Source organism: Squalius cephalus, assembly GCF_949319135.1.
Source record: "Squalius cephalus genome assembly, chromosome: 6".
In the NCBI taxonomy this organism is placed as follows: Eukaryota; Metazoa; Chordata; class Actinopteri; order Cypriniformes; family Leuciscidae; genus Squalius; species Squalius cephalus.
Window position 1 is genome coordinate 48823762 of NC_137127.1, and position 25000 is coordinate 48848761.

At 56.1% G+C, this 25000-nt stretch overlaps 1 protein-coding gene across 1 annotated transcript in view; it reads left to right on the forward strand.

The window, feature by feature from the left end:
- ddb1 (damage-specific DNA binding protein 1) overlaps positions 1-25000 on the forward strand; it is a 96005-nt gene that overhangs the window by 56500 nt on the left and 14505 nt on the right. Inside the window, exons 15-23 of the mRNA XM_079873405.1 lie at positions 6550-6657; positions 6894-7101; positions 7187-7282; positions 7562-7673; positions 10147-10270; positions 10354-10518; positions 11022-11116; positions 20183-20353; positions 20444-20553. Coding sequence (XP_079729531.1) covers positions 6550-6657; positions 6894-7101; positions 7187-7282; positions 7562-7673; positions 10147-10270; positions 10354-10518; positions 11022-11116; positions 20183-20353; positions 20444-20553 — 1189 coding nt within the window. The remainder of the gene's footprint in view (positions 1-6549; positions 6658-6893; positions 7102-7186; positions 7283-7561; positions 7674-10146; positions 10271-10353; positions 10519-11021; positions 11117-20182; positions 20354-20443; positions 20554-25000) is intronic.

Below are 25000 nucleotides of genomic sequence, written 5' to 3' on the forward strand. Positions count from 1 at the left end.
GGCGGAGGTGTGTGTGTGTGTGTGAGATGCTGGGCGGAGGTGTGTGTGTGTGTGAGAGAGAGATGCTGGGCGGAGGTGTGTGTGTGTGTGAGAGAGATGCTGGGCGGAGGTGTGTGTGTGTGAGAGAGATGCTGGGCGGAGGTGTGTGTGTGTGAGAGATGCTGGGCGGAGGTGTGTGTGTGTGTGTGAGAGAGATGCTGGGCGGAGGTGTGTGTGTGTGTGAGAGATGCTGGGCGGAGGTGTGTGTGTGTGTGAGATGCTGGGCGGAGGTGTGTGTGTGTGTGAGAGAGAGATGCTGGGCGGAGGTGTGTGTGTGTGTGTGAGAGATGCTGGGCGGAGGTGTGTGTGTGTGTGAGAGAGAGATGCTGGGCGGAGGTGTGTGTGTGTGTGAGAGAGATGCTGGGCGGAGGTGTGTGTGTGTGAGAGAGATGCTGGGCGGAGGTGTGTGTGTGTGTGTGAGAGAGATGCTGGGCGGAGGTGTGTGTGTGTGAGAGAGATGCTGGGCGGAGGTGTGTGTGTGTGTGAGAGAGATGCTGGGCGGAGGTGTGTGTGTGTGAGAGAGATGCTGGGCGGAGGTGTGTGTGTGTGTGTGTGAGAGAGATGCTGGGCGGAGGTGTGTGTGTGTGTGTGAGAGAGATGCTGGGCGGAGGTGTGTGTGTGTGTGAGAGAGAGATGCTGGGCGGAGGTGTGTGTGTGTGTGAGAGAGAGATGCTGGGCGGAGGTGTGTGTGTGTGTGAGAGAGAGATGCTGGGCGGAGGTGTGTGTGTGTGAGAGAGATGCTGGGCGGAGGTGTGTGTGTGTGTGTGTGAGAGAGATGCTGGGCGGAGGTGTGTGTGTGTGTGTGAGAGAGATGCTGGGCGGAGGTGTGTGTGTGTGTGTGAGAGAGATGCTGGGCGGAGGTGTGTGTGTGAGAGAGAGATGCTGGGCGGAGGTGTGTGTGTGTGTGAGAGAGAGATGCTGGGCGGAGGTGTGTGTGTGTGTGAGAGAGATGCTGGGCGGAGGTGTGTGTGTGTGAGAGAGATGCTGGGCGGAGGTGTGTGTGTGTGTGTGAGAGAGATGCTGGGCGGAGGTGTGTGTGTGTGAGAGAGATGCTGGGCGGAGGTGTGTGTGTGTGTGTGTGAGAGAGATGCTGGGCGGAGGTGTGTGTGTGTGTGTGTGAGAGAGATGCTGGGCGGAGGTGTGTGTGTGTGTGTGAGAGAGATGCTGGGCGGAGGTGTGTGTGTGTGTGAGAGAGAGATGCTGGGCGGAGGTGTGTGTGTGTGTGAGAGAGAGATGCTGGGCGGAGGTGTGTGTGTGTGTGAGAGAGATGCTGGGCGGAGGTGTGTGTGTGTGAGAGAGATGCTGGGCGGAGGTGTGTGTGTGTGTGTGAGAGAGATGCTGGGCGGAGGTGTGTGTGTGTGAGAGAGATGCTGGGCGGAGGTGTGTGTGTGTGTGAGAGAGATGCTGGGCGGAGGTGTGTGTGTGTGAGAGAGATGCTGGGCGGAGGTGTGTGTGTGTGTGTGTGAGAGAGATGCTGGGCGGAGGTGTGTGTGTGTGTGTGAGAGAGATGCTGGGCGGAGGTGTGTGTGTGTGTGTGAGAGATGCTGGGCGGAGGTGTGTGTGTGTGTGTGAGAGATGCTGGGCGGAGGTGTGTGTGTGTGAGAGAGATGCTGGGCGGAGGTGTGTGTGTGTGTGTGAGAGAGATGCTGGGCGGAGGTGTGTGTGTGTGAGAGAGATGCTGGGCGGAGGTGTGTGTGTGTGTGTGTGAGAGAGATGCTGGGCGGAGGTGTGTGTGTGTGAGAGAGATGCTGGGCGGAGGTGTGTGTGTGTGTGTGAGAGATGCTGGGCGGAGGTGTGTGTGTGTGTGTGTGTGTGTGTGTGTGAGAGAGATGCTGGGCGGAGGTGTGTGTGTGTGAGAGAGATGCTGGGCGGAGGTGTGTGTGTGTGTGTGTGAGAGAGATGCTGGGCGGAGGTGTGTGTGAGAGAGATGCTGGGCGGAGGTGTGTGTGTGAGAGATGCTGGGCGGAGGTGTGTGTGTGTGTGTGAGAGAGATGCTGGGCGGAGGTGTGTGTGTGTGAGAGAGATGCTGGGCGGAGGTGTGTGTGTGTGAGAGAGATGCTGGGCGGAGGTGTGTGTGTGTGAGAGAGATGCTGGGCGGAGGTGTGTGTGTGTGAGAGAGATGCTGGGCGGAGGTGTGTGTGTGTGTGAGAGAGATGCTGGGCGGAGGTGTGTGTGTGTGAGATGCTGGGCGGAGGTGTGTGTGTGTGTGAGAGAGAGATGCTGGGCGGAGGTGTGTGTGTGTGTGTGAGATGCTGGGCGGAGGTGTGTGTGTGTGTGAGAGAGAGATGCTGGGCGGAGGTGTGTGTGTGTGTGAGAGAGATGCTGGGCGGAGGTGTGTGTGTGTGTGTGAGATGCTGGGCGGAGGTGTGTGTGTGTGTGAGAGAGAGATGCTGGGCGGAGGTGTGTGTGTGTGTGTGAGAGATGCTGGGCGGAGGTGTGTGTGTGTGAGAGAGATGCTGGGCGGAGGTGTGTGTGTGTGTGTGAGAGAGATGCTGGGCGGAGGTGTGTGTGTGTGAGAGAGATGCTGGGCGGAGGTGTGTGTGTGTGTGAGAGAGATGCTGGGCGGAGGTGTGTGTGTGTGAGAGAGATGCTGGGCGGAGGTGTGTGTGTGTGTGTGAGAGATGCTGGGCGGAGGTGTGTGTGTGTGAGAGAGATGCTGGGCGGAGGTGTGTGTGTGTGTGTGAGAGATGCTGGGCGGAGGTGTGTGTGTGTGTGTGTGTGTGTGTGAGAGAGATGCTGGGCGGAGGTGTGTGTGTGTGAGAGAGATGCTGGGCGGAGGTGTGTGTGTGTGTGTGTGAGAGAGATGCTGGGCGGAGGTGTGTGTGTGAGAGAGATGCTGGGCGGAGGTGTGTGTGTGTGTGAGATGCTGGGCGGAGGTGTGTGTGTGAGAGAGATGCTGGGCGGAGGTGTGTGTGTGAGAGAGATGCTGGGCGGAGGTGTGTGTGTGAGAGAGATGCTGGGCGGAGGTGTGTGTGTGTGAGAGAGATGCTGGGCGGAGGTGTGTGTGTGTGTGTGTGAGAGAGATGCTGGGCGGAGGTGTGTGTGTGAGAGAGATGCTGGGCGGAGGTGTGTGTGTGAGAGAGATGCTGGGCGGAGGTGTGTGTGTGAGAGAGATGCTGGGCGGAGGTGTGTGTGTGTGAGAGAGATGCTGGGCGGAGGTGTGTGTGTGTGTGTGTGAGAGAGATGCTGGGCGGAGGTGTGTGTGTGTGAGAGAGATGCTGGGCGGAGGTGTGTGTGTGTGTGTGAGAGATGCTGGGCGGAGGTGTGTGTGTGTGTGTGTGTGTGTGTGAGAGAGATGCTGGGCGGAGGTGTGTGTGTGTGAGAGAGATGCTGGGCGGAGGTGTGTGTGTGTGTGTGTGAGAGAGATGCTGGGCGGAGGTGTGTGTGTGAGAGAGATGCTGGGCGGAGGTGTGTGTGTGTGTGAGATGCTGGGCGGAGGTGTGTGTGTGAGAGAGATGCTGGGCGGAGGTGTGTGTGTGAGAGAGATGCTGGGCGGAGGTGTGTGTGTGAGAGAGATGCTGGGCGGAGGTGTGTGTGTGTGAGAGAGATGCTGGGCGGAGGTGTGTGTGTGTGTGTGTGAGAGAGATGCTGGGCGGAGGTGTGTGTGTGAGAGAGATGCTGGGCGGAGGTGTGTGTGTGAGAGAGATGCTGGGCGGAGGTGTGTGTGTGAGAGAGATGCTGGGCGGAGGTGTGTGTGTGTGAGAGAGATGCTGGGCGGAGGTGTGTGTGTGTGTGTGTGAGAGAGATGCTGGGCGGAGGTGTGTGTGTGTGAGAGAGATGCTGGGCGGAGGTGTGTGTGTGTGAGAGAGATGCTGGGCGGAGGTGTGTGTGTGTGTGTGTGAGAGAGATGCTGGGCGGAGGTGTGTGTGTGTGAGAGAGATGCTGGGCGGAGGTGTGTGTGTGTGTGTGTGAGAGAGATGCTGGGCGGAGGTGTGTGTGTGTGAGAGAGATGCTGGGCGGAGGTGTGTGTGTGTGTGTGAGAGATGCTGGGCGGAGGTGTGTGTGTGTGTGTGTGTGTGTGTGAGAGAGATGCTGGGCGGAGGTGTGTGTGTGTGAGAGAGATGCTGGGCGGAGGTGTGTGTGTGTGTGAGAGAGATGCTGGGCGGAGGTGTGTGTGTGAGAGAGATGCTGGGCGGAGGTGTGTGTGTGTGTGAGATGCTGGGCGGAGGTGTGTGTGTGAGAGAGATGCTGGGCGGAGGTGTGTGTGTGAGAGAGATGCTGGGCGGAGGTGTGTGTGTGAGAGAGATGCTGGGCGGAGGTGTGTGTGTGTGAGAGAGATGCTGGGCGGAGGTGTGTGTGTGTGTGTGTGAGAGAGATGCTGGGCGGAGGTGTGTGTGTGAGAGAGATGCTGGGCGGAGGTGTGTGTGTGAGAGAGATGCTGGGCGGAGGTGTGTGTGTGAGAGAGATGCTGGGCGGAGGTGTGTGTGTGAGAGAGATGCTGGGCGGAGGTGTGTGTGTGAGAGAGATGCTGGGCGGAGGTGTGTGTGTGTGAGAGAGATGCTGGGCGGAGGTGTGTGTGTGTGTGTGTGAGAGAGATGCTGGGCGGAGGTGTGTGTGTGAGAGAGATGCTGGGCGGAGGTGTGTGTGTGAGAGAGATGCTGGGCGGAGGTGTGTGTGTGAGAGAGATGCTGGGCGGAGGTGTGTGTGTGTGTGAGATGCTGGGCGGAGGTGTGTGTGTGAGAGAGATGCTGGGCGGAGGTGTGTGTGTGTGAGAGAGATGCTGGGCGGAGGTGTGTGTGTGTGTGTGTGAGAGAGATGCTGGGCGGAGGTGTGTGTGTGTGAGAGATGCTGGGTGGAGGTGTGTGTGAGAGATGCTGGGCGGAGGTGTGTGTGTGTGTGAGAGAGATGCTGGGCAGAGGTGTGTGTGTGTGAGAGATGCTGGGCGGAGGTGTGTGTGAGAGAGATGCTGGGCGGAGGTGTGTGTGAGAGAGATGCTGGGCGGAGGTGTGTGTGTGTGAGAGAGATGCTGGGCGGAGGTGTGTGTGTGAGAGAGATGCTGGGCGGAGGTGTGTGTGTGTGAGAGATGCTGGGTGGAGGTGTGTGTGAGAGAGATGCTAGGCGGAGGTGTGTGTGTGAGAGAGATGCTGGGCAGAGGTGTGTGTGTGTGTGTGAGAGATGCTGGGTGGAGGTGTGTGTGAGAGAGATGCTGGGCGGAGGTGTGTGTGTGTGTGAGAGAGATGCTGGGCGGAGGTGTGTGTGTGTGAGAGAGATGCTGGGCGGAGGTGTGTGTGTGAGAGAGATGCTGGGCGGAGGTGTGTGTGTGAGAGAGATGCTGGGCGGAGGTGTGTGTGTGTGAGAGATGCTGGGCGGAGGTGTGTGTGTGTGAGAGAGATGCTGGGCGGAGGTGTGTGTGTGTGTGTGAGAGAGAGATGCTGGGCGGAGGTGTGTGTGTGAGAGAGATGCTGGGCGGAGGTGTGTGTGTGTGAGAGATGCTGGGCGGAGGTGTGTGTGTGTGAGAGAGAGATGCTGGGCGGAGGTGTGTGTGTGTGAGAGAGAGATGCTGGGCGGAGGTGTGTGTGTGTGAGAGAGAGATGCTGGGCGGAGGTGTGTTTTAAGTAGGGGGAAAAATCGATTTAAACGGTAATTTTTTTTTTTTTTGTGAAAAAATCTGGGATTTTTTTATTAGGTCACATCGCCCTAGTCCCGATTTCCGCCTCTTCCTCTGCGTTTAAAATTGTTTGAATGTGTAAATTGGCAAGACAAAACACGTCCAAACTATAAACTTTCACTCTGATGTTAAATTTAGCAGTTAATCCGCGAATCGCATGCGTGCCGAACTGTGGGGCCTGGTCCGTACAATCACCTGCGATCCGTTCCACCCCTAGTCGGGTCCATGTCTTACAGTAAAAAGCCTGCACCGAAATTGCAACTGATTTACCCAAGAATCCACAGTGAATGAACAAACAAACAAATAAAAGACTTTCATGTGGTTGAAAATAAATAAGCACATTCCCAATAACTTCCAAAGGATCCTGATAATGTTATTTCTAGTCCAGTGATCCTGACTCTCTCTTCTCTCTCATCTCACTAACGAGCCGGTGGGCGGGGCCAAAGACGTGATGATGTAGAAGTGGGCGTCGATCTGATTCTGCAGCGGCGTCTCTAGTCGCACCATTATTACCTCATGTCATCAAATCCGGATGGAGTCGTTTTCTGAGCTTGGTTTCAATAAAAGCAGTTTTTGGTCTGAGGAAGTTTTGAGTTCTAAAAACTGAAAAGTTTTTACAGTGCAATAACCTCTTACATGTCAAAAGATCAAAGACATTTTGACTTCTCAATTCATGACCACTATAAGCACATTTTAAGACTTACTTTCACACTTAAAGTCAACATATTCAACTAATGCTGGTATTCCATTTCAAAATATGATTATAAATTCATCCCCTAAGAAGCTGCTGTTGTTGTCTGTGTTGTGAAGGGTTAGTGGCCATGTGTTGGATGGATCTGAGAAGCTTCTGAAGCATGAGTGTGTTGTTGTGTCTCACTGAGCGCTGGTTCTGTGTCCTGTAGAGATCATCCCTCGCTCCATCCTCATGACCACGTTCGAGGGCAGTCACTATCTGCTGTGTGCGCTGGGAGACGGGGCACTCTTCTACTTCGGCCTGGACATTCAGACAGGTTACACACACACACATTCACTGCTAACAACCAGCGGCTTACATTCCTAACACGTATCCAAAGTCTTCACTGTTCTTAAACAGTTTTAGACCACTGTAACCTTGTATTGTAATCTAAGATTGCTGATTCACAATTTGTGATTTCAATTTCAGTACCACAGCAGAAACTGCTAGACTAACTAATATAAAATCAGTTGTTTCCCCGAGAACTAACCCTTCACGTGTGTGTGTGTGCAGGTGTTTTGAGTGAGCGTAAGAAGGTGACGCTCGGCACTCAGCCGACGGTTCTGCGCACGTTCCGCTCGCTCTCCACATCTAACGTGTTCGCCTGCTCCGACAGACCCACCGTCATCTACTCCAGCAACCACAAGCTGGTGTTCTCCAACGTCAACCTGAAGGAGGTGAACTACATGTGCCCGCTGAACTCTGAGGGATACCCCGACAGGTACAGCTCACCCACTCACCTGTTCACTCTCAGCCGGAGCGGCATGTTGTAGGATCACACGTTTGCTCTCTTCCTTCTGCTCCAGTTTGGCTCTGGCCAATAACAGCACTCTGACCATCGGCACCATCGACGAGATCCAGAAGCTGCACATCCGGACCGTGCCGCTCTACGAGTCCCCCAAGTGAGTGTGTGTGTGGAAACGCATCATATCAATGATCAATCGCTAAATCATTTATTTCATTAAGCCTGATTATGACGTCAAATTCATCAGTATCACTAGTCGGTTACACTTTATTTCATGATGTCCTTGTTACAGAGTAATTATGCATTTAAGCAACAATGAGTAATATTAAGTAACAACATGTACTTCCACTAGTACTGGCTCGAGTATGAGTACAGCATGTGGTGTGTGTATCTCATGTTCATGCGTGTGTTCTGCTAATGTTTGTGTCTCTCGCAGGCGGATCTGTTATCAGGAAGTGTCTCAGTGTTTCGGAGTTCTGTCCAGTAGAGTAGAGATGCAGGACGCCAGTGGAACAACAGCAGCGGTGCGGCCCAGCGCCAGCACACAGGTGAGGGAGTGAGTGAGGGAGTGAGGGAGTGAGGGAGTGAGTGAGGGAGTGAGGGAGTGAGGGAGTGAGGGAGGGAGTGAGGCTGAGTGAGGGAGGGAGTGAGGCTGAGTGAGGGAGGGAGTGAGGCTGAGTGAGTGAGTGAGTGAGTGAGTGAGTGAGTGAGTGAGTGAGTGAGTGAGTGAGGGGGTGAGGGAGGGGGTGAGGCGGAGTGAGGGAGGGAGGGAGTGAGTGAGGGAGGGAGGGAGTGAGTGAGGGAGTGAGGCTGAGTGAGTGAGTGAGTGAGTGAGTGAGTGAGTGAGTGAGTGAGGGAGTGAGTGAGTGAGGGAGTGAGTGAGGGAGTGAGGGGGTGAGGGAGGGGGTGAGGCGGAGTGAGGGAGGGAGGGAGTGAGTGAGGGAGGGAGGGAGTGAGGCTGAGTGAGTGAGTGAGTGAGTGAGTGAGTGAGTGAGTGAGTGAGTGAGTGAGTGAGTGAGTGAGTGGGTGAGTGAGTGAGTGAGGGAGTGAGGGGGTGAGGGAGGGGGTGAGGCGGAGTGAGGGAGGGAGGGAGTGAGTGAGGGAGGGAGGGAGTGAGTGAGGGAGGGAGTGAGTGAGGGAGGGAGGGAGTGAGTGAGGGAGGGAGTGAGTGAGTGAGTGAGTGAGTGAGGGAGGGGGTGAGGCGGAGTGAGGGAGTGAGGGAGGGAGGGAGGGAGGGAGGGAGTGAGGGAGGGAGGGAGGGGGTGAGGGAGGGGGTGAGGCGGAGTGAGTGAGTGAGTGAGTGATGGAGTGAGTGATGGAGTGAGTGATGGAGTGAGTGATGGAGTGAGTGATGGAGGGAGTGAGGGAGTGAGGTGAGTGAAGTGTGTGAGTGAGGGAGGGAGGGTGTGAGTGAGGGAGGGAGTGAGTGATGGAGTGAGTGAGGGAGGGAGTGAGTGAGTGATGGAGGGAGTGAGTGAGGGAGGGAGTGAGGGAGGGGGTGAGGCGGAGTGAGTGAGTGAGTGATGGAGTGAGTGAGTGAGTGAGTGAGTGATGGAGTGAGTGATGGAGGGAGTGAGGGAGTGAGGTGAGTGAAGTGTGTGAGGGTGTGAGTGAGGGAGGGAGTGAGGGAGTGAGTGAGTGATGGAGTGAGTGATGGAGTGAGTGATGGAGGGAGTGAGGGAGTGAGGTGAGTGAAGTGTGTGAGGGAGTGAGGGTGTGAGTGAGGGAGTGAGGGAGGGAGGGTGTGAGTGAGTGATGGAGTGAGTGAGGGAGGGAGTGAGGGAGTGAGTGAGTGATGGAGTGAGTGATGGAGTGAGTGATGGAGTGAGTGATGGAGGGAGTGAGGGAGTGAGGTGAGTGAAGTGTGTGAGGGAGTGAGGGTGTGAGTGAGGGAGGGAGGGTGTGAGTGAGTGATGGAGTGAGTGAGGGAGGGAGTGAGTGAGTGATGGAGGGAGGGAGTGAGGGAGGGAGTGAGGGAGGGGGTGAGGCGGAGTGAGTGAGTGAGTGAGTGATGGAGTGAGTGATGGAGGGAGTGAGGTGAGTGAAGAGGGTGTGAGTGAGGGTGTGAGTGAGGGAGGGAGTGAGGGAGGGAGTGAGTGAGTGAGGGAGGGAGGGTGTGAGTGAGGGAGGGAGGGTGTGTGAGGGAGGGAGTGAGGGAGGGAGTGAGTGAGTGAGGGAGGGAGGGTGTGAGTGAGTGAGGTGAGTGAGTGTGTGAGTGAGTGAGGGAGTGTGTGAGTGAGGTGAGTGAAGTGTGTGAGGGAGTGAGTGAGTGAGTGAGTGAGTGAGTGAGTGAGGGAGGGAGGGAGGGAGGGAGTGAGTGTGTGAGGGAGTGAGGTGAGTGAGTGAGTGTGTGAGTGAGTGTGTGAGTGAGTGAGGGAGTGAGGGAGTGAGGGAGTGAGGGAGGGAGTGAGTGAGGGAGTGAGTGAGGGAGTGAGGGAGTGAGGGAGGGAGTGAGTGAGTGAGTGTGAGTGAAGTGTGTGAGGGAGTGTGTGAGGGAGTGAGTGAGGGAGTGAGGGAGTGAGTGAAGTGTGTGAGGGAGTGAGTGAGGGAGTGAGTGAGGGAGTGTGTGAGTGAGGTGAGTGAAGTGTGTGAGGGAGTGTGTGAGGGAGTGAGTGAGGGAGTGTGTGAGGGAGTGAGGGTGTGAGTGAGTGAGGGAGTGAGTGAGGGAGTGAGTGAGGGAGTGAGTGAGGGAGTGTGTGAGTGAGGTGAGTGAAGTGTGTGAGGGAGTGTGTGAGGGAGTGTGTGAGGGAGTGAGGGTGTGAGTGAGGGAGTGAGGGAGTGAGGGAGGGAGTGAGTGAGTGAGTTGAGAGAGTGAGTGAGTTGAGAGAGTGAGTGAGTGAGTGAGTTGAGAGAGTGCAGTAAAGGGATGTTCTGTGGATGCAGAAGTGCATCACAGAAGCTTTGTGTGTGTGTGCGCGCAGGCTCTGTCCAGCAGTGTGAGCTCCAGTAAGTAGTGTGTGTGTGTGTGTGTGTGTGTGTGTGTGTGTGTGTGTGTGTGTGTGTGTGTGTGTGTGCGCGCAGGCTCTGTCCAGCAGTGTGAGCTCCAGTAAGCTGTTTCCCAGCAGCACGTCGCCTCACGAGACGTCGTTCGGGGAGGAGGTGGAAGTGCACAGTCTGCTGGTGGTGGATCAGCACACGTTCGAGGGTAAGTGTGTGTGTGTGTGTGTGTGTGTGTGTGTGTGTGTGTGTGTGTGTGTGTGTGTGTGGTCTAACGCTCCTCTCCCGCAGTGCTGCACGCGCATCAGTTCCTGCAGAACGAGTACGCACTCAGCATGGTCTCCTGTAAGCTGGGCCGGGATCCGGCCGTCTACTTCATCGTCGGCACAGCCATGGTGTATCCAGAGGAGGCGGAGCCTAAGCAGGGCCGCATCATCGTCTTCCACTACACTGACGGTAACCTCAAAAATACCACCATTCTCTACAGGGTTATTACATGTTTCTACAAATATTGTGGCTTTTTCAATTATGAATGTGAAGTTTTACCATTTCTTATTAATATTTGGAAACGCAACTAAATTCCCACAAACAAAAACCTGTGAACCTGTGTTCTAGGTCAGGGGTTTTCAAAGTGGGATCCGTGGAAATGTTTAGAGAAAAACTGTGTAAAAAAGAAAATTGAAATAAAATAAACATAAACGTAAACATAAACGTGCAAATAAAAAATAAAAAAGGTTAAAATAAGTAAATGAGTGAATAAATATTTCTAACAGTACTATTACTTAACAGTAATATTTTGACATTAGTATATGATTTTTTTTCCACAGTATAAATAGGGTCTTTATACAGAAACCTTTAGAGCTGAAGATGATCATAATAGACTGAAAACCCTTGATCTTTGTCTTTTACATGTCTGTGAGTGTGTGTAGTCATATGTGCTGTTTTCTCTGTACTCTCAGGTAAACTGCAGACGGTGGCAGAGAAGGAGGTTAAAGGAGCCGTTTACTCGATGGTGGAGTTCAACGGCAAACTGCTGGCCAGCATCAACAGCACCGTGAGTTAGGCCCTGTCACACTCTGCAGCGCATCTCCTTCCCGCCGCTAGCGCGTGTCTCCTCCGCTAATGTGTCTAACACGTGGCTCCGCCGCTAGCGCGTGTCTCCTCCGCTAATGTGTCTCCTCCGCAAACGCGTGTCTCCTCCGCTAATGTGTCTAGCGCGTGGCTCCGCCGCTAGCGCGTGTCTCCTCCGCTAATGTGTCTAGCGCGTGGCTCCGCCGCTAGCGCGTCTCCTCCGCTAATGTGTCTCCTCCGCAAACGCGTGTCTCCGCCGCTAATGTGTCTAACACGTGTCTCCGCCGCTATCGTGTCTCCTCTGCTAGCGTGTCTCCTCCGCAAACGTGTCTCCGCCGCTAATGTGTCTAACACGTGTCTCCGCCGCTAATGTGTCTAACACGTGTCTCCGCCGCTAGCGTGTCTCCTCCGCTAGCGTGTCTCCTCCGCTAATGTGTCTCCTCCGCAAACGCGTGTCTCCGCCGCTAATGTGTCTAACACGTGTCTCCGCCGCTAGCGTGTCTCCTCCGCAAACGTGTCTCCGCCGCTAATGTGTCTAACACGTGTCTCCGCCGCTAATGTGTCTAACACGTGTCTCCGCCGCTAGCGTGTCTCCTCCGCAAACGTGTCTCCGCCGCTAATGTGTCTAACACGTGTCTCCGCCGCTAGCGTGTCTCCTCCGCAAACGTCTCCGCCGCTAATGTGTCTAACACGTGTCTCCGCCGCTAGCGTGTCTCCTCCGCTAGCGTGTCTCCTCCGCAAACGTGTCTCCGCCGCTAATGTGTCTAACACGTGTCTCCGCCGCTAATGTGTCTCCTCCGCTAGCGTGTCTCTGCCGCTAACGTGTGTGTCTAACACGTGTCTCCGCCGCTAATGTGTCTAACACGTGTCTCCGCCGCTAATGTGTCTCCTCCGCAAACGCGTGTCTCCGCCGCTAATGTGTCTAACACGTGTCTCCGCCGCTAGCGTGTCTCCTCCGCTAGCGTGTCTCCGTGCTAATGTGTGTGTCTAACACGTGTCTCCGCCGCTAGCGTGTCTCCTCCGCTAGCGTGTCTCCGCCGCTAATGTGTCTAACACGTGTCTCCGCCGCTAGCGTGTCTCCTCCGCTAGCGTGTCTCCGTGCTAATGTGTGTCTAACACGTGTCTCCGCCGCTAGCGTGTCTCCTCTGCAAACGTGTCTCTGCCGCTAATGTGTGTGTCTAACACGTGTCTCCGCCGCTAGTGTGTCTCCTCCGCAAACGTGTCTCCGCCGCTAATGTGTCTAACACGTGTCTCCGCCGCTAGCGTGTCTCCTCCGCTAGCGTGTCTCCGTGCTAATGTGTGTCTAACACGTGTCTCCGCCGCTAGCGTGTCTCCTCTGCAAACGTGTCTCTGCCGCTAATGTGTGTGTCTAACACGTGTCTCCGTGCTATTGTGTGTGTCTAACACGTGTCTCTGCTGCTAACGTGTGTCCGCTACTAATGTGTGTCTAACGCGTGTCTCCTCCGCTAGTGTGTCTCCTCCGCAAACGTGTCTCCGCCGCTAATGTGTCTAACACGTGTCTCCGCCGCTAATGTGTCTCCTCCGCTAGCGTGTCTCTGCCGCTAATGTGTGTGTCTAACACGTGTCTCCGCCGCTAATGTGTCTAACACGTGTCTCCGCCGCTAATGTGTCTCCTCCGCTAGCGTGTCTCTGCCGCTAATGTGTGTGTCTAACACGTGTCTCCGCCGCTAGCGTGTCTCCTCCGCAAACGTGTCTCCGCCGCTAATGTGTCTAACACGTGTCTCCGCCGCTAGCGTGTCTCCTCCGCTAGCGTGTCTCCGTGCTAATGTGTGTCTAACACGTGTCTCCGCCGCTAGCGTGTCTCCTCCGCAAACGTGTCTCTGCCGCTAATGTGTGTGTCTAACACGTGTCTCTGCTGCTAACGTGTGTCCGCTACTAATGTGTGTCTAACGCGTGTCTCCGCCGCTAGTGTGTCTCCTCCGCAAACGTGTCTCCGCCGCTAATGTGTCTAACACGTGTCTCCGCCGCTAGTGTGTCTCCTCCGCAAACGTGTCTCCGCCGCTAATGTGTCTAACACGTGTCTCCGCCGCTAGCGTGTCTCCTCCGCAAACGTGTCTCCGCCGCTAATGTGTCTAACACGTGTCTCCGCCGCTAGCGTGTCTCCTCCGCTAGCGTGTCTCCGTGCTAATGTGTGTCTAACACGTGTCTCCGCCGCTAGCGTGTCTCCTCTGCAAACGTGTCTCCGCCGCTAACGTGTGTGTCTAACACGTGTCTCCGTGCTATTGTGTGTGTCTAACACGTGTCTCTGCTGCTAACGTGTGTCCGCTACTAATGTGTGTCTAACGCGTGTCTCCTCCGCTAGTGTGTCTCCTCCGCAAACGTGTCTCCGCCGCTAATGTGTCTAACACGTGTCTCCGCCGCTAATGTGTCTCCTCCGCTAGCGTGTCTCTGCCGCTAATGTGTGTGTCTAACACGTGTCTCTGCTGCTAACGTGTGTCCGCTACTAATGTGTGTCTAACGCGTGTCTCCGCCGCTAGCGTGTCTCCTCCGCAAACGTGTCTCCGCCGCTAATGTGTCTAACACGTGTCTCCGCCGCTAATGTGTCTCCTCCGCTAGCGTGTCTCCGTGCTAATGTGTGTCTAACACGTGTCTCCGCCGCTAGCGTGTCTCCTCTGCAAACGTGTCTCTGCCGCTAATGTGTGTGTCTAACACGTGTCTCCGTGCTATTGTGTGTGTCTAACACGTGTCTCTGCTGCTAACGTGTGTCCGCTACTAATGTGTGTCTAACGCGTGTCTCCTCCGCTAGTGTGTCTCCTCCGCAAACGTGTCTCCGCCGCTAATGTCTAACACGTGTCTCCGCCGCTAATGTGTCTCCTCCGCTAGCGTGTCTCTGCCGCTAATGTGTGTGTCTAACACGTGTCTCCGCCGCTAGCGTGTCTCCTCCGCAAACGTGTCTCCGCCGCTAATGTGTCTAACACGTGTCTCCGCCGCTAGCGTGTCTCCTCCGCTAGCGTGTCTCCGTGCTAATGTGTGTCTAACACGTGTCTCCGCCGCTAGCGTGTCTCCTCTGCAAACGTGTCTCTGCCGCTAATGTGTGTGTCTAACACGTGTCTCCGCCGCTAGCGTGTCTCCTCTGCAAACGTGTCTCTGCCGCTAATGTGTGTGTCTAACACGTGTCTCCGTGCTATTGTGTGTGTCTAACACGTGTCTCTGCTGCTAACGTGTGTCCGCTACTAATGTGTGTCTAACGCGTGTCTCCTCCGCTAGTGTGTCTCCTCCGCTAGTGTGTCTCCTCCGCAAACGTGTCTCCGCCGCTAATGTGTCTAACACGTGTCTCCTCCGCTAGCGTGTCTCCTCCGCAAACGTGTCTCCGCCGCTAATGTGTCTAACACGTGTCTCCGCCGCTAGCGTGTCTCCTCCGCTAGCGTGTCTCCGTGCTAATGTGTGTCTAACACGTGTCTCCGCCGCTAGCGTGTCTCCTCTGCAAACGTGTCTCTGCCGCTAATGTGTGTGTCTAACACGTGTCTCCGTGCTATTGTGTGTGTCTAACACGTGTCTCTGCTGCTAACGTGTGTCCGCTACTAATGTGTGTCTAACGCGTGTCTCCTCCGCTAGTGTGTCTCCTCCGCAAACGTGTCTCCGCCGCTAATGTGTCTAACACGTGTCTCCGCCGCTAATGTGTCTCCTCCGCTAGCGTGTCTCTGCCGCTAATGTGTGTGTCTAACACGTGTCTCCGCCGCTAGCGTGTCTCCTCCGCTAGCGTGTCTCCGCCGCTAATGTGTCTAACACGTGTCTCCGCCGCTAGCGTGTCTCCTCCGCTAGCGTGTCTCCGTGCTAATGTGTGTGTCTAACACGTGTCTCCGCCGCTAGCGTGTCTCCCACGTGTCTCCGCCGCTAGCGTGTCTCCTCCGCTAGCGTGTCTCCGTGCTAATGTGTGTCTAACACGTGTCTCCGCCGCTAGCGTGTCTCCTCTGCAAACGTGTCTCTGCCGCTAATGTGTGTGTCTAACACGTGTCTCCGTGCTATTGTGTGTGTCTAACACGTGTCTCTGCTGCTAACGTGTGTCCGCTACTAATGTGTGTCTAACGCGTGTCTCCGCCGCTAGCTAACGTGTCTCCTCCGCTAGTGTGTCTCCTCCGCAAACGTGTCTCCGCCGCTAATGTGTCTAACACGTGTCTCCGCCGCTAATGTGTCTCCTCCGCTAGCGTGTCTCTGCCGCTAATGTGTGTGTCTAACACGTGTCTCCGCCGCTAGCGTGTCTCCTCCGCTAGCGTGTCTCCGCCGCTAATGTGTCTAACACGTGTCTCCGCCGCTAGCGTGTCTCCTCCGCTAGCGTGTCTCCGTGCTAATGTGTGTGTCTAACACGTGTCTCCGCCGCTAGCGTGTCTCCCACGTGTCTCCGCCGCTAGCGTGTCTCCTCCGCTAGCGTGTCTCCGTGCTAATGTGTGTCTAACACGTGTCTCCGCCGCTAGCGTGTCTCCTCTGCAAACGTGTCTCCGCCGCTAATGTGTGTGTCTAACACGTGTCTCCGTGCTATTGTGTGTGTCTAACACGTGTCTCTGCTGCTAACGTGTGTCCGCTACTAATGTGTGTCTAACGCGTGTCTCCTCCGCTAGTGTGTCTCCTCCGCAAACGTGTCTCCGCCGCTAATGTGTCTAACACGTGTCTCCGCCGCTAGCGTGTCTCCTCCGCTAGCGTGTCTCCGTGCTAATGTGTGTCTAACACGTGTCTCCGCCGCTAGCGTGTCTCCTCTGCAAACGTGTCTCTGCCGCTAATGTGTGTGTCTAACACGTGTCTCCGTGCTATTGTGTGTGTCTAACACGTGTCTCTGCTGCTAACGTGTGTCCGCTACTAATGTGTGTCTAACGCGTGTCTCCTCCGCTAGTGTGTCTCCTCCGCAAACGTGTCTCCGCCGCTAATGTGTCTAACACGTGTCTCCTCCGCTAGCGTGTCTCCTCCGCAAACGTGTCTCCGCCGCTAATGTGTCTAACACGTGTCTCCGCCGCTAGCGTGTCTCCTCCGCTAGCGTGTCTCCGTGCTAATGTGTCTAACACGTGTCTCCGCCGCTAGCGTGTCTCCTCTGCAAACGTGTCTCTGCCGCTAATGTGTGTGTCTAACACGTGTCTCCGTGCTATTGTGTGTGTCTAACACGTGTCTCTGCTGCTAACGTGTGTCCGCTACTAATGTGTGTCTAACGCGTGTCTCCTCCGCTAGTGTGTCTCCTCCGCAAACGTGTCTCCGCCGCTAATGTGTCTAACACGTGTCTCCGCCGCTAATGTGTCTCCTCCGCTAGCGTGTCTCTGCCGCTAATGTGTGTGTCTAACACGTGTCTCCGCCGCTAGCGTGTCTCCTCCGCTAGCGTGTCTCCGCCGCTAATGTGTCTAACACGTGTCTCCGCCGCTAGCGTGTCTCCTCCGCTAGCGTGTCTCCGTGCTAATGTGTGTCTAACACGTGTCTCCTCCGCTAGCGTGTCTCCGTGCTAATGTGTGTGTCTAACACGTGTCTCCTCCGCTAGCGTGTCTCCTCCGCAAACGTGTCTCCGCCGCTAATGTGTCTAACACGTGTCTCCGCCGCTAGCGTGTCTCCTCCGCTAGCGTGTCTCCGTGCTAATGTGTGTCTAACACGTGTCTCCGCCGCTAGCGTGTCTCCTCTGCAAACGTGTCTCTGCCGCTAATGTGTGTGTCTAACACGTGTCTCCGTGCTATTGTGTGTGTCTAACACGTGTCTCTGCTGCTAACGTGTGTCCGCTACTAATGTGTGTCTAACGCGTGTCTCCTCCGCTAGTGTGTCTCCTCCGCAAACGTGTCTCCGCCGCTAATGTGTCTAACACGTGTCTCCGCCGCTAATGTGTCTCCTCCGCTAGCGTGTCTCTGCCGCTAATGTGTCTAACACGTGTCTCCTCCGCTAGCGTGTCTCCTCCGCTAGCGTGTCTCCGTGCTAATGTGTGTCTAACACGTGTCTCCGCCGCTAGCGTGTCTCCGTGCTAATGTGTGTGTCTAACACGTGTCTCCGCCGCTAGCGTGTCTCCTCCGCAAACGTGTCTCCGCCGCTAATGTGTCTAACACGTGTCTCCGCCGCTAGCGTGTCTCCTCCGCTAGCGTGTCTCCGTGCTAATGTGTGTCTAACACGTGTCTCCGCCGCTAGCGTGTCTCCTCTGCAAACGTGTCTCCGCCGCTAACGTGTGTGTCTAACACGTGTCTCCGTGCTATTGTGTGTGTCTAACACGTGTCTCTGCTGCTAACGTGTGTCCGCTACTAATGTGTGTCTAACGCGTGTCTCCTCCGCTAGTGTGTCTCCTCCGCAAACGTGTCTCCGCCGCTAATGTGTCTTAACACGTGTCTCCGCCGCTAATGTGTCTCCTCCGCTAGCGTGTCTCTGCCGCTAATGTGTGTGTCTAACACGTGTCTCCGCCGCTAATGTGTCTAACACGTGTCTCCTCCGCTAGCGTGTCTCCTCCGCTAGCGTGTCTCCGCCGCTAATGTGTCTAACACGTGTCTCCGCCGCTAGCGTGTCTCCTCCGCTAGCGTGTCTCCGTGCTAATGTGTGTGTCTAACACGTGTCTCCGCCGCTAGCGTGTCTCCTCCGCAAACGTGTCTCCGCCGCTAATGTGTCTAACACGTGTCTCCGCCGCTAGCGTGTCTCCTCCGCTAGCGTGTCTCCGTGCTAATGTGTGTCTAACACGTGTCTCCGCCGCTAGCGTGTCTCCTCTGCAAACGTGTCTCTGCCGCTAATGTGTGTGTCTAACACGTGTCTCCGTGCTATTGTGTGTGTCTAACACGTGTCTCTGCTGCTAACGTGTGTCCGCTACTAATGTGTGTCTAACGCGTGTCTCCTCCGCTAGTGTGTCTCCTCCGCAAACGTGTCTCCGCCGCTAATGTGTCTAACACGTGTCTCCGCCGCTAATGTGTCTCCTCCGCTAGCGTGTCTCTGCCGCTAATGTGTGTGTCTAACACGTGTCTCCGCCGCTAGCGTGTCTCCTCCGCTAGCGTGTCTCCGCCGCTAATGTGTCTAACACGTGTCTCCGCCGCTAGCGTGTCTCCTCCGCTAGCGTGTCTCCGTGCTAATGTGTGTCTAACACGTGTCTCCTCCGCTAGCGTGTCTCCGTGCTAATGTGTGTGTCTAACACGTGTCTCCTCCGCTAGCGTGTCTCCTCCGCAAACGTGTCTCCGCCGCTAATGTGTCTAACACGTGTCTCCGCCGCTAGCGTGTCTCCTCCGCTAGCGTGTCTCCGTGCTAATGTGTGTCTAACACGTGTCTCCGCCGCTAGCGTGTCTCCTCTGCAAACGTGTCTCTGCCGCTAATGTGTGTGTCTAACACGTGTCTCCGTGCTATTGTGTGTGTCTAACACGTGTCTCTGCTGCTAACGTGTGTCCGCTACTAATGTGTGTCTAACGCGTGTCTCCTCCGCTAGTGTGTCTCCTCCGCAAACGTGTCTCCGCCGCTAATGTGTCTAACACGTGTCTCCGCCGCTAATGTGTCTCCTCCGCTAGCGTGTCTCTGCCGCTAATGTGTCTAACACGTGTCTCCTCCGCTAGCGTGTCTCCTCCGCTAGCGTGTCTCCGTGCTAATGTGTGTCTAACACGTGTCTCCGCCGCTAGCGTGTCTCCGTGCTAATGTGTGTGTCTAACACGTGTCTCCGCCGCTAGCGTGTCTCCTCCGCAAACGTGTCTCCGCCGCTAATGTGTCTAACACGTGTCTCCGCCGCTAGCGTGTCTCCTCCGCTAGCGTGTCTCCGTGCTAATGTGTGTCTAACACGTGTCTCCGCCGCTAGCGTGTCTCCTCTGCAAACGTGTCTCCGCCGCTAACGTGTGTGTCTAACACGTGTCTCCGTGCTATTGTGTGTGTCTAACACGTGTCTCTGCTGCTAACGTGTGTCCGCTACTAATGTGTGTCTAACGCGTGTCTCCTCCGCTAGTGTGTCTCCTCCGCAAACGTGTCTCCGCCGCTAATGTGTCTTAACACGTGTCTCCGCCGCTAATGTGTCTCCTCCGCTAGCGTGTCTCTGCCGCTAATGTGTGTGTCTAACACGTGTCTCCGCCGCTAATGTGTCTAACACGTGTCTCCTCCGCTAGCGTGTCTCCTCCGCTAGCGTGTCTCCGCCGCTAATGTGTCTAACACGTGTCTCCGCCGCTAGCGTGTCTCCTCCGCTAGCGTGTCTCCGTGCTAATGTGTGTGTCTAACACGTGTCTCCGCCGCTAGCGTGTCTCCTCCGCAAACGTGTCTCCGCCGCTAATGTGTCTAACACGTGTCTCCGCCGCTAGCGTGTCTCCTCCGCTAGCGTGTCTCCGTGCTAATGTGTGTCTAACACGTGTCTCCGCCGCTAGCGTGTCTCCTCTGCAAACGTGTCTCTGCCGCTAATGTGTGTGTCTAACACGTGTCTCCGCCGCTAGCGTGTCTCCTCCGCTAGCGTGTCTCCGTGCTAATGTGTGTGTCTAACACGTGTCTCCGCCGCTAGCGTGTCTCCTCTGCAAACGTGTCTCCGCCGCTAACGTGTGTGTCTAACACGTGTCTCCGTGCTATTGTGTGTGTCTAACACGTGTCTCTGCTGCTAACGTGTGTCCGCTACTAATGTGTGTCTAACGCGTGTCTCCACCGCTAGCTAACGTGTCTCCTCCGCTAACGTGTGTGTCTAACACGTGTCTCCGCCGCTAGCGTGTCTCCTCCGCAAACGTGTCTCCGCCGCTAATGTGTCTAACACGTGTCTCCGCCGCTAGCGTGTCTCCTCCGCTAGCGTGTCTCCGTGCTAATGTGTGTCTAACACGTGTCTCCTCCGCTAGCGTGTCTCCTCTGCAAACGTGTCTCCGCCGCTAACGTGTGTGTCTAACACGTGTCTCCGCCGCTAGCGTGTCTCCTCCGCTAGCGTGTCTCCGTGCTAATGTGTGTCTAACACGTGTCTCCGCCGCTAGCGTGTCTCCTCTGCAAACGTGTCTCCGCCGCTAACGTGTGTGTCTAACACGTGTCTCCGTGCTATTGTGTGTGTCTAACACGTGTCTCTGCTGCTAACGTGTGTCCGCTACTAATGTGTGTCTAACGCGTGTCTCCGCCGCTAGCTAACGTGTCTCCTCCGCTAACGTGTGTGTCTTCGCAGGTGCGTCTGTACGAGTGGACGGCAGAGAAGGAGCTGCGGACGGAGTGTAACCACTATAATAACATCATGGCTCTGTATCTGAAGACGAAGGGCGACTTCATCCTGGTGGGGGACCTGATGCGCTCGGTGCTCCTGCTAGCATACAAGCCCATGGAGGGCAGCTTCGAGGAGGTGACCGCTGACGCACTGCATTCTGGGGGTTCTGCTGCGGTTCTGGTTGGAAGGAAGCTTAACTTCCTCTTACTGTTTTCTTTTCATTAGATTGCCCGTGATTTCAATCCAAACTGGATGAGTGCTGTCGAAATCCTGGATGATGACAACTTCCTCGGAGCCGAGAATGCGTTCAACCTGTTCGTCTGCCAGAAGGACAGGTAACGGATCGAGGGCATCATCACACACTGAACGATCGATGTTAGATGTGACTGACAGGCGTCTGAAGGAGCGCTCACATTTACACAGGCTCAGAGAACATATCCAGTCAGTTCAATAGGAATTTCACCCAAGGATGAAAGATTTGACATCGGTTCTGCTCATATTCTCCGCATTGACCAACAGAACCAGTAACCCTAACCCGACCCGAGCTTCAAGCCGCCTTTCCACTGCACACATTTGCACAAGATTGTCGCATTTCTCCCCTATTGGCAGTCGCACGCAACTTTAGAATTGGTTGTGAAGCAACCGTTACCCTTCTACTTATTACCATGGTCAAATGAATGATTTTAATGAATGTAATGCAGGTGTGAATAAATCCACACAAAATAAATGACCCTCAATAGATTTAAAATTAAAACAGTAGATTTTATAAAGCTAATCAACATAAATATTGATTTAATAATTATTATATAATTATTTCTGCCCTAATTATTAATAACTGCCATTTTACAGAAATAGTGTTTACAGAATAACGTTAAAATGGTAATTTTGGTAATTCTGGTTTCTTGCTCATAGTTTTGATTAGAATACATCACATACGGTCTAGCCACAGAAGATCAAATATTTCAACGCATACGAAGCTGAATTTTCCACATACGCGTATGATCATAAGTCAAGTCATCTTCATTTATATAGCGCTTTTAATAATGTAGATTGTTCCAAAGCGGCTTTACAGAGATACAAGGATAGTTTAAAGTAACAGAGATTGTTTTGGCTTTATAGCAGCTCTAGAATAAAGTTATTGTCCAGCTAAAGTTAATTTGATTGATTTACTTCTGTCGCAACGATCATTAGTTATTAACTTAGGGGCCGCTAACACGACACCGTTTTAACAGGAAACTCTACACAGACTTTAAACGCGAAACCTGTGAGATCGCTGATGTATTACGAGTTCAGTCTATAGGTATGCGCGTTTGAATATATGTGCGCAGGTTTGTAATTGAATTTTCGCGACAACGCTTTATCTGTAGAGTGATCATAACTCCATGCAGCTCCAGTACTGGGCTACTCTCCACTGGAAACGAGTGTGTCGTGTCACGTGTCATGTGCAGTGCTCATGTGAGGAACCGCGTGTGAGCGCTAGTGAGGAACCGCGTGTGAGCGCTAGTGAGGAACCGCGATTGAGGAACCGAGTGTGAGCGCGAGTAAGGAACCGAGTGTGAGCGCGAGTGAGGAGCCGAGTGTGAGCGCGAGTGAGGAGCCGAGTGTGAGCGCGAGTGAGGAACCGAGTGTGAGCGCGAGTGAGGAACCGAGTGTGAGCGCGAGTGAGGAACCGAGTGTGAGCGCGAGTGAGGAACCGAGTGTGAGCGCGAGTGAGGAACCGAGTGTGAGCGCGAGTGAGGAGCCGAGTGTGAGCGCGAGTGAGGATCCGAGTGTGAGCGCGAGTGAGGATCCGAGTGTGAGCGCGAGTGAGGAGCCGAGTGTGAGCGCGAGTGAGGATCCGAGTGTGAGCGCGAGTGAGGAGCCGAGTGTGAGCGCGAGTGAGGAGCCGAGTGTGAGCGCGAGTGAGGAACCGAGTGTGAGCGCGAGTGAGGAGCCGAGTGTGAGCGCGAGTGAGGAACCGAGTGTGAGCGCGAGTGAGGAGCCGAGTGTGAGCGCGAGTGAGGAACCGAGTGTGAGCGCGAGTGAGGAACCGAGTGTGAGCGCGAGTGAGGAACCGAGTGTGAGCGCGAGTGAGGAGCCGAGTGTGAGCGCGAGTGAGGAGCCGAGTGTGAGCGCGAGTGAGGAACCGAGTGTGAGCGCGAGTGAGGAACCGAGTGTGAGCGCGAGTGTGAGCGCGAGTGAGGAGCCGAGTGTGAGCGCGAGTGAGGAGCCGAGTGTGAGCGCGAGTGAGGAGCCGCGTGTGAGCGCGAGTGAGGAGCCGAGTGTGAGCGCGAGTGAGGAGCCGAGTGTGAGCGCGAGTGAGGAGCCGAGTGTGAGCGCGAGTGAGGAACCGAGTGTGAGCGCGAGTGAGGAGCCGAGTGTGAGCGCGAGTGAGGAACCGAGTGTGAGCGCGAGTGAGGAACCGAGTGTGAGCGCGAGTGAGGAACCGAGTGTGAGCGCGAGTGAGGAACCGAGTGTGAGCGCGAGTGAGGAGCCGAGTGTGAGCGCGAGTGAGGAACCGAGTGTGAGCGCGAGTGAGGAACCGAGTGTGAGCGCGAGTGTGAGCGCGAGTGAGGAGCCGAGTGTGAGCGCGAGTGAGGAGCCGAGTGTGAGCGCGAGTGAGGAGCCGCGTGTGAGCGCGAGTGAGGAACCGAGTGTGAGCGCTAGTGAGGAGCCGAGTGTGAGCGCGAGTGAGGAGCCGAGTGTGAGCGCTAGTGAGGAGCCGAGTGTGAGCGCGAGTGAGGAGCCGAGTGTGAGCGCTAGTGAGGATCCGAGTGTGAGCGCGAGTGAGGAGCCGAGTGTGAGCGCGAGTGAGGAACCGAGTGTGAGCGCGAGTGAGGAGCCGAGTGTGAGCGCGAGTGAGGAACCGAGTGTGAGCGCTAGTGAGGAGCCGAGTGTGAGCGCGAGTGAGGAGCCGAGTGTGAGCGCGAGTGAGGAGCCGAGTGTGAGCGCGAGTGAGGAGCCGAGTGTGAGCGCGAGTGAGGAGCCGAGTGTGAGCGCGAGTGAGGAGCCGAGTGTGAGCGCGAGTGAGGAGCCGAGTGTGAGCGCGAGTGAGGAACCGAGTGTGAGCGCGAGTGAGGACCCGAGTGTGAGCGCGAGTGAGGACCCGAGTGAGGAGCCGAGTGTGAGCGCGAGTGAGGAGCCGAGTGTGAGCGCGAGTGAGGAGCCGAGTGTGAGCGCGAGTGAGGAGCCGAGTGTGAGCGCGAGTGAGGAGCCGAGTGTGAGCGCTAGTGAGGAGCCGAGTGTGAGCGCGAGTGAGGAGCCGAGTGTGAGCGCGAGTGAGGAGCCGAGTGTGAGCGCGAGTGAGGAGCCGAGTGTGAGCGCGAGTGAGGAACCGAGTGTGAGCGCGAGTGAGGAGCCGAGTGTGAGCGCGAGTGAGGAGCCGAGTGTGAGCGCGAGTGAGGAGCCGAGTGTGAGCGCGAGTGTGAGCGCGAGTGTGAGCGCGAGTGAGGAGCCGCGTGTGAGCGCGAGTGAGGAGCCGCGTGTGAGCGCGAGTGAGGAGCCGCGTGTGAGCGCGAGTGAGGAGCCGCGTGTGAGCGCGAGTGAGGAGCCGAGTGTGAGCGCGAGTGAGGAGCCGCGTGTGAGCGCGAGTGTGAGCGCGAGTGAGGAGCCGCGTGTGAGGAGCCGCGTGTGAGCGCGAGTGTGAGCCGAGTGAGGAGCCGAGTGTGAGCGCGAGTGAGGAGCCGAGTGTGAGCGCGAGTGAGGAGCCGAGTGTGAGCGCGAGTGAGGAGCCGAGTGTGAGCGCGAGTGAGGAGCCGCGTGTGAGCGCGAGTGAGGAGCCGAGTGTGAGCGCGAGTGAGGAGCCGCGTGTGAGCGCGAGTGAGGATCCGAGTGTGAGCGCGAGTGAGGAGCCGAGTGTGAGCGCGAGTGAGGAGCCGAGTGTGAGCGCGAGTGAGGATCCGAGTGTGAGCGCGAGTGAGGAGCCGAGTGTGAGCGCGAGTGAGGAGCCGAGTGTGAGCGCGAGTGAGGAGCCGAGTGTGAGCGCGAGTGAGGAACCGAGTGTGAGCGCGAGTGTGAGCGCGAGTGAGGAGCCGAGTGTGAGCGCGAGTGTGAGCGCGAGTGAGGAACCGAGTGTGAGCGCGAGTGAGGAACCGAGTGTGAGCGCGAGTGTGAGCGCGAGTGAGGAACCGAGTGTGAGCGCGAGTGAGGATCCGAGTGTGAGCGCGAGTGAGGATCCGAGTGTGAGCGCGAGTGAGGAGCCGAGTGTGAGCGCGAGTGAGGAGCCGAGTGTGAGCGCGAGTGAGGATCCGAGTGTGAGCGCGAGTGAGGATCCGAGTGTGAGCGCGAGTGTGAGCGCGAGTGAGGAACCGAGTGTGAGCGCGAGTGAGGAACCGAGTGTGAGCGCGAGTGAGGATCCGAGTGTGAGCGCGAGTGAGGAGCCGAGTGTGAGCGCGAGTGAGGAGCCGAGTGTGAGCGCGAGTGAGGAGCCGAGTGTGAGCGCGAGTGAGGAGCCGAGTGTGAGCGCGAGTGAGGATCCGAGTGTGAGCGCGAGTGAGGAACCGAGTGTGAGCGCGAGTGTGAGCGCGAGTGAGGAACCGAGTGTGAGCGCGAGTGAGGAACCGAGTGTGAGCGCGAGTGTGAGCGCGAGTGAGGAACCGAGTGTGAGCGCGAGTGAGGAGCCGAGTGTGAGCGCGAGTGAGGAACCGAGTGTGAGCGCGAGTGAGGATCCGAGTGTGAGCGCGAGTGAGGAGCCGCGTGTGAGCGCGAGTGAGGATCCGAGTGTGAGCGCGAGTGAGGATCCGAGTGTGAGCGCGAGTGAGGAGCCGAGTGTGAGCGCGAGTGAGGAACCGAGTGTGAGCGCGA